We start from the raw sequence: 7,412 nt of genomic DNA on the forward strand, positions 1-7,412 counted from the left end.
TATCACAACCAGACATTTCTAGAGTATAACGACATTTCTGGAGCTGATATGACAGCAGCTAATGCCTTCAAAGGTCAACAGCTGGATGCCATCAAACTTCTCTACATCCTCCTGTGCATCTAGCATATAATTGGGCTAGTCACCAAGAGAATATGAATGCAAATACTGACAATATGAATGCAAATAGTGACAATATGAATCCTCCTGTGCATCAAACATAAGACATATGCATGCAAATAAACAAGTTCAAACAACTGGGTTAATAAGGCACCAAGAACACAATGCTGGTTCGAGGTGCCTTACAAATTATACCATCAGATAATATTCATCTAGGCCAAACAGATCCATAGCAACACGCTTCTTCAAATTAACTTGTCATAAAACTAGGTATCTGTATCCAACAAAGCTAAAGTTCACCGAGAATTAGGAAATTTTCAAAACTAAATGAAGCTCGGCAATGAATTAAAATGGCAGTTAGCAGCTCTGTGACAAGTTAGATCTTAGAAGTGCCCGGAACAGGACTGGAAGAGCCTCACTGATGACAGGCAAGCCACTTCTTCCTTCACGGACTGAACATGAGACTTCAGTGATTAACACACAACCATTCCATCATGCAGTGGCACAAAACTGGATGTTGACATTCCTGGAAGCTTTTCTGAACTTCAACACCCTGCGCCTGAACTTGGCCTGCTCAAGGCCATCCATGGAAGGCACAATTGTCATCATCTCCAACATCTGCGCCTTCTTGAGCAGAAGCTTAACCAGATCCAATCCACTCTTGCTCTCATCAATGTACTCCATCCTAATTTCCCTGAGATTCCTGACGATCATCCCTCTACCACCAATAACACGATACTGAACTTCACTGTCGCTGCACCGTCTCCGCTTGGACTGCGATGGCTGCAACAACAAGCAATCACATCATCGGCATTAACATCATTTCATTGGAGCAGAGTTACCACAATAGTAGATAGAAGAACTCAAGTATGTCTATCTCACCACGACCGACACAGAAAGTTCTTGCACATTGGGGCAACTCGTAAGCAATGGTGCAATGGACAAAGCACCTTCTTCCCTCCTCTCTATTATGCATGCCAACCGTCTCACCTTGTCCAGCCGCACCTTGGACCATTCCTCAGGATGAGAAAATTGCTTCAAATTATCCACATCTAGGTGGTTAGATTTCTGAAACATCAATTATTACTTCACAAGATGAAGAAGTTCCGTATAATATACCTCAATACACCAGGGCGAAAGCACTAGGCTCCGTACGTTTCCAACCAACGCAAGCAGCTCTCTGAGATTAGGCTCCAGGAGAGCTTGTGGCTTCTCAATGGCCAGAACGACTTCGTCCAAGGAATCGGCGCCATTAATCATGTGTCTGTTCGCCATCGCACCCGAGTAGCGGAGAGTGCGCAACGCCGGCATCTCAGCAATGGCAATAGACGACTGCTCCGTCCACGAACAGCTGGCGATGTCAAGCGAGCAAAGCTGCGGCGCGCCGGCTAGTCGGAGTGCACCGATGTGGCACTGTTCAAGGATCAGGCAGCTGAGCTGCGTGCAGTGAGAGCAGAGGTCTTCGAAGAAGTCACCGCAGCCAACGAGCGAGACGGAGGCGAGGTGAAGGCGGGAGAGGCGGGTGAGGAGGCAGAGGGAAGGGAGCGGAAGGGCGTTGTGGTCGAGGCGAAGGGTGAGCGACGTGAGGTCGGTGCAGGCGAGGAGGGAGGGAGGGATCACGGCGAGGCGGGAGCGAGGGAGGTGGAGCTCCAGCTGCTCGACGCCTCGCGCCGCGGCGGCGGCGAGCCAGGAGGCGACGTGGCTGGCCGCGGAGGCGGCGAAGGCCTGGTCGAAGAAGCCGTCGAGCGCGAGGCGGAGGCGGCGGAGCGGGTGGCGCCGCGAGCCCGCGAGCGCGGCGGCGGCAGCGGCCGCGAATGCCGCCCTGCGGCGTGGCGCGGCGGGGAACGCCGCGGCGAAGTCGAGGTCGAGCGCAGGCGCGGCGGCCACCGCGCCGCGCCACCGGCGCGAGATGGCGGAGGAGGCGACGGCGGACCTGAAGGGCAGCTTGGAGACGATCAGCCCGAGCACCGCGTCGGGGAAGGCCCCGAACGGGTCGACGCCGCCGCCGCCGTGGCCCTCGCGGGCGGCGGCGTAGGCGTTCGCGTAGGTGAGCCCCGCGGCGTGGTTGGGTATCAAGTGCTTGGTGCGCATGGCGCCCCCGGCGATCGGAAGAGGGTTTTTCTCGGAGCGAATCGAAGGCGGCGGCGTCGGAACCGAGGCGCGGCTGCTTTAATGGCTTCTCACCGAGGGTGGCTAGCCGTCATTGCGTGCCGTGGCGGCGAGCGGGAATGGCCGGCGTGACGAACAAATCGCCAAAATCGGTGGGTTTCTGGCTTGGTTTCCGCGTCGCGGCCGTGCGCAGCGCGTGGGGGTTTCTCTTTATCCAGTCCGGGGATGGTGCGGCTGCGGAGAAATTTCCCTTTTGTTTTTAGCAAGGCAGGCACGCGTACAAACAAAAAGGTTTCCGCTGCGGCGCACCTTGGTTTTGGACGCTAGTTTTGGGTTGGGCTCGGTTTGGACTCTCGGCTGCAGCGCTCACCTGGATCACGAAGCCACCTCGTTCGGTTGCTGGACTCGTTTGAACTTGGGAAATGTTAACCTCCCTGCAGATTTAAAAAATTGCCATGGCAGTTTTACAAAATGCCACCCCGGCTATGGGGGGTCCTTGAACTTTGAAAATCCATCTGCTCCTGCTGGTTGCTCGTATTGAACGTATTGCAATCGCACTGAAGATGGCAAAAATCGTGGAGTCAATTCTGCCGCCAGAAGGCAGAAGATGTTTATTGCGCGAGTTATTGACAGAGATACAACATTGCCACCAGTTACCCATTCGATGCCTACATTTTCAGTTACATTCCCTGCCTCATTCAATACTCCTGCGGTTCCAGTTTATGAGGTCACCCTTTATGAGATTTAACTTTGACCATGAATTAGACCGATAACATATAGAATAATGTGACTTCAAAGTCATACCATCAGAAACATTTTTCTAATACAGATCCAGTGGTATATCTTTGGTGACAAGACTGCTACGCCAACAACATCAACTTACTAAGACCTTTTCCCCACAAAAGAACAAATAACTTGATATTACCTCTATATCAAAATATAAGACGTTTTTGCAGGTTAGCCTACAAAAACGTCTTATATTTTGGTATTGGTATGGAGGTAGTAATTCTATGTTCACATATAAAATACGAGTACTAATACTGAAGTCTTTTTTGAATTAGGAAAGTATGATATTAATCTTCCAGAGGAAATATGAAAGCCAGAGCCGATGTGCCTAAACAGCGCATGATTGTAAATGTAAATGCATATGACCATCCAGTGTTCCAACAAGCTAAGCAGGTGACATTTATTTTCTTCATTTTATTGTCCTCTTTTTACAAGACATGGCTATGGCTATCTCAGAAATTATATACCTGGTTTGTTAATGTATTGGCAAGGGTACAACAACATTGCAAGAGCTGATGTTTCCACGAAAACAATAACATCGCATCGCTCACACCAAAAATTACACATGACATCTTGAATCTTCAGCAGCTATGATCCTTTTATTATTACTATTATTATTCTGTGAGGTCAATAGAGTGGTTGATTCCTTACAACGGGACCATCTCGGGATACTCTTTTCCTCTTTGCTCCAGATCTTGCCAACCAGCATCTTTAGGAAAGCCCTGAAGTCAACAACAAATGAAGTTACAATCTCCCTGCACAAGATTGCCGTGCGTTATTAGTACTCCATTTTACACACAGGCATGATGATGCTACTAAAACCGTGAGAAAGTTTGACAACAGAAAACGTCTGCAAACTATAAATAAATTCCTCCGCACTGGATTTGATGTCAAAGGGTTGTTTAGGCCACGAGTTGATTTCATTTTATTACAACAATTTACATTTGACTGATGCTGAATTGCTAATAAACCAAGACATTGACTAATATCCATATCTGAAAATTTTAACATGCACGCCCCGATCCAAATATAAGCAGTTCAAGAATCTGTCCCAGTCCAAACAAATTTAGGTTTGATTGTCAACAATGAGACAATTACAAACGTCAACAAAATATTGAATTGACACAGCTAGATCCCTCATGAAACATACTGTCAGTCATACTTTGGTTTTTGTCTGAAGCAATGTAGTTTTGAAACAGAAATTAATGGTCAAAGTGTTTTGAAGATCATGTCAATGACCAAAGTTATCTATATTCATGGTCAGAGGGAATAGAAACAAGCAAAGGAAGAATCAAAATTTAGTCTAACAGGAAACTCATATAGTTTCATATTTGACTAGGAAAGAGACTAGTCTAATGACCGTAGTTTTGTCAAGTACTTGGTGCCACAGGTCATTCTTCAGGAAATATCACCATATGCTTGCAGGAACAGGAGCAATAGGAATCAAAGCGTTCTTGAGCAAGGTTAGTTCACTACGCAAGGGCACAAGCCATGTTTTAGCCTTGGATGTGAGTTCACAAAAGGTGGGGGAAAATCAAGAATGATCTGGACAATGCAATACAAGGCTACAGTTGAGCACTCATGTATATGGAGTAGTGTGGACATCAGGAATCGTGATCGTACTACAGTTGGAGATTCTACAGTGGGGAGGCAAATCCCTGAATAGTAGCTGTTTCTTTGAACATGGGGCAAGGGAACCAGAGATGGCTCCCCCCTCCTCTCCTCCCTCCTCCGGTGACCTTCTCGCCCTCGGCCCCTCTTTGCTCGTCGATGGCCGTGGCTCCCTGCTCTACTCCCCGTGGCTTGTGCTCCTCTCCCCTCTCCCCTCCCCCTACTTCTCTTCCTTCCCCATCTCGGCTCTTCCGGTCACCCTCGTGTTCCCCTCTTGGTCCAATTTCCAACATTTTTTGGGCGTTAGATCCGGATGAAACCTCATCTGTCTCCAGTTCCGCCTGCGGGGGCGGTGCGTGCTCTTTTTGGGTGGCCTGGGGGCGGATCCGCAAGTTTGCTCCTTGGAGGGGGGAGGGTTGGCGGCGCGTCGGGTGTCGGGCTGGGCAGAGGTGCCACCTCGTTCTCATCGCGCGTAAGCTGCTTTCCCTTGCTCCTTCTCCTAGCCTCCTCGGTGTTTTGTCTCGGCTCCTCTCAATCTCCGCCATCTCCCTCTTCTTCCTTCTCTATGGTGTCTGAAGCTCCGCCGGTTTCAGAAATGGGGGCGGCGACGCCGTCACTCGCGATGGCGGCTGAGGCTGTCGTGGTTACCCTAGGGGAATCCGAGGTGTGTGCTGGTCTGGGCTCCGCGAGGAGCATTGTGGGCCAGGTAGGGGCCCGGTGCCCTCTCCACCTGTTCTGTTCTCTTCTAACTTCCCCCCTCTCCCTGTTGGGCTTGGGCTGGTTGCGGCCTTCTCTAGAGGCCCATGCCCCTGTTCGGCCTGCCCATCCGTTTTGTTGGTACTTATGGCTGCTCAAGGGTTGCCCATCCGTTTTGTGGGTACTTATGGCTGCTCAAGGTTTGCTCGGACCTCTCTTTCGGGTTTCCAGCTTCTGTCGTTTATATTCGCAAGGCCAGATCCTTTTTTTCGCTCCTCGATCGAGTGTCTTCCTTCCTCCTCCCCCACCCCTCCTCTGATCCTTCATTGTCGTTGTGGCCATGGATCGGTCCCGCGACTCCCCTGGCGACAGCAATACCAACAGCAAGCGTGGGCTCGATGGATCTAGGGATACTAGTGCTGATCCGATGGCTTATGAGGCGGAGTTGCGGGCCAAGCTTGAGCGTGAGCAGGCGGCGAAGGAGCGGGACGCGTGAGGCACGCAACCGCCTTGGCTTCACGAGGAAGAACGGAGCTGCAAGCAATGGGCGCAGGAGGATGAAAGGATGGATGTGGCGCCTGTGGGATCCTATCTCTATTGATGAAGAATCCTTGTCTCGGTTGGGGCCCTGTTCGGTCACAGATCTAATGCCAGGCTCCTATCATGTGTGTGGTTTTATTGAGGTGTTCCCAGCCTCCAAACTATATCGTATCAATGTCGGGGTGGAGGGCCAGGCTGCTTCTCAGGTTCCCCGTGCTGCTTCTCCGCCACCCCGTGAAGATCAGAAGGTTTGATGGATGGAGATGAATTGGGTCCGGCGTTTTCCAAGCAAGAATGGGATGCTCTTGGGCCTAAGTTGCAATTGATGTACCCAAATAGCGCATCGAGAGATGTTGCGGCCAAAGATGCGCCTGCTGTTGTGGCTGCTTGTGCACTGCCTACACCTTCTGTTCCTAGGGATGGAGCAGTCCTCTGGCTTCTGCTGTGTGCTCAAACCTTCCGACCAGTATTCCTTCATCGTCTCAAATGGGATTGAAGATTTGCCTGATCATGAGAACTCTAGCCCTGAGGTGGTTGTGCTGGCGTCTAGGCCGTAAAAAACTGTAAAGAAATTCTCCCCGCGCTCTAGGATGTCGAGCGCGTCAAAGCAATCTGATGTTGGACTATTTCGCAGCCTTGACAATGACATGGGATTAGCTGATAAAGTGGATGTTGCTGAGCTGCTTGTTACTCCCTCCTCTTGTTCGGCAACGGTCAAGACTCCGGTTTCCACCGCCCAAAAGAGCTCATGTGCTCGTGATTTGGGGGAATCTATGCTGGTGCGTGCGGAGCGGCGTGCTGCTGAGAAGAAATTAGGCATGGTAAGTACTACCCCGATCTATTCCCCAAATTCTTAATGCTTCCTGATTATCCTGATTCCCATTTCCTTGAGGTTGCGTTAGACTCGGGTGTTTTGTTGGGCTCTTCTTTTGTTGATCCGTCTACGGTGTTGTCTATTATTCGTGCTAACAAGCTGGCGCAAGCTTCTTTGGCGAAAGCGTGTATTTTGGCTGCTCCCTCACCTTTGACAGATGCTATTGGGAATGTCGTGCCACCCTCGCCTTCTTCCATTCCTGTTCTGGAAGCTGGGGTGGCTCTGGGTTTCTACTTCCCTGGATGATTGCGGCCATCCAGTAGCTACTGGTAAAACTCGTAGGAAGAAAAATGGTTCCTTGCTGGCCCCGTCGATGTCGAGCCTTCGTATTAAAATTTTATCTTTCAAATGAAGATCCTCTTCTGGAATATGTGTGGTTTCGGCGTGCGTGATTCTAACATTGATATTATTTGCATGCAAGAGACCATTAAATCGTGTTTCTCTGCTTCTGATCTTTCATCTATTGGTGGCTCTGGTCGTTTTATTTAGAAGTGGCTTCCGACCTCTGGCCATTCTGGTGGGGTCCTCATAGGTGCTAAGCTAGATGTCTTTGATTTTGTTGCCTGTGATTCCGGCTCTCTTGTATGGTTCTTTGCCACTATGATCTCAACTGTCTATGGGAAATTATTGGTGTTTATGGCCCAGCTGATCATGCTTTTTCTCAAGTTTTTTTGGATGA

The 7,412-nt window shown here is 49.9% G+C and overlaps 2 protein-coding genes across 6 annotated transcripts in view; both read right to left on the reverse strand.

The window, feature by feature from the left end:
• Nucleotides 1-237: 237 nt before the first annotated feature.
• On the reverse strand, nucleotides 238-3,225 carry LOC123137838 (F-box/LRR-repeat protein At1g06630). The gene is made up of 3 exons (XM_044557683.1): nucleotides 1,237-3,225; nucleotides 1,000-1,152; nucleotides 238-900 (listed from the first exon to the last, which is right to left on the reverse strand). The coding sequence occupies exons 1-3, from the start codon at nucleotides 2,206-2,208 to the stop codon at nucleotides 610-612; spliced, it is 1,416 nt and encodes a 471-aa protein (XP_044413618.1). The 5' UTR covers nucleotides 2,209-3,225; the 3' UTR covers nucleotides 238-609.
• Nucleotides 3,226-3,387: 162 nt separating this feature from the next.
• The window catches only part of LOC123137839 (histone acetyltransferase MCC1), a 10,187-nt gene continuing 6,162 nt past the window's right edge, over nucleotides 3,388-7,412 (reverse strand). For 3 of the 5 annotated variants that reach the window (XM_044557687.1, XM_044557684.1, XM_044557686.1), the window contains one exon: nucleotides 3,388-3,767. In XM_044557687.1, the coding sequence (XP_044413622.1) occupies nucleotides 3,572-3,767 (196 nt within the window). In that variant the 3' untranslated portion in view covers nucleotides 3,388-3,571. The remainder of the gene's footprint in view (nucleotides 3,768-7,412) is intronic. The other 2 variants (XM_044557688.1, XM_044557685.1) reach the window with 1 other exon arrangement.

The sequence above is a fragment of the Triticum aestivum genome, chromosome 6B, assembly GCF_018294505.1.
Source record: "Triticum aestivum cultivar Chinese Spring chromosome 6B, IWGSC CS RefSeq v2.1, whole genome shotgun sequence".
NCBI classification, from domain to species: domain Eukaryota; kingdom Viridiplantae; phylum Streptophyta; class Magnoliopsida; order Poales; family Poaceae; genus Triticum; species Triticum aestivum.

Bases quoted from the DNA above. Each gene is read 5' to 3' on its own strand.
- LOC123137838 (XM_044557683.1), bottom strand. From the start codon at position 2,208: ATGCGCACCAAGCACTTGATACCCAACCACGCCGCGGGGCTCACCTAC. The intron at 1,153-1,236 runs GTATATTATACG...GATAATTTGAAG, and splicing joins TTTCGCCCTGGTGTATTGAG to CAATTTTCTCATCCTGAGGA. The intron at 901-999 runs GTGAGATAGACA...TTGTTGTTGCAG, and splicing joins AACTTTCTGTGTCGGTCGTG to CCATCGCAGTCCAAGCGGAG.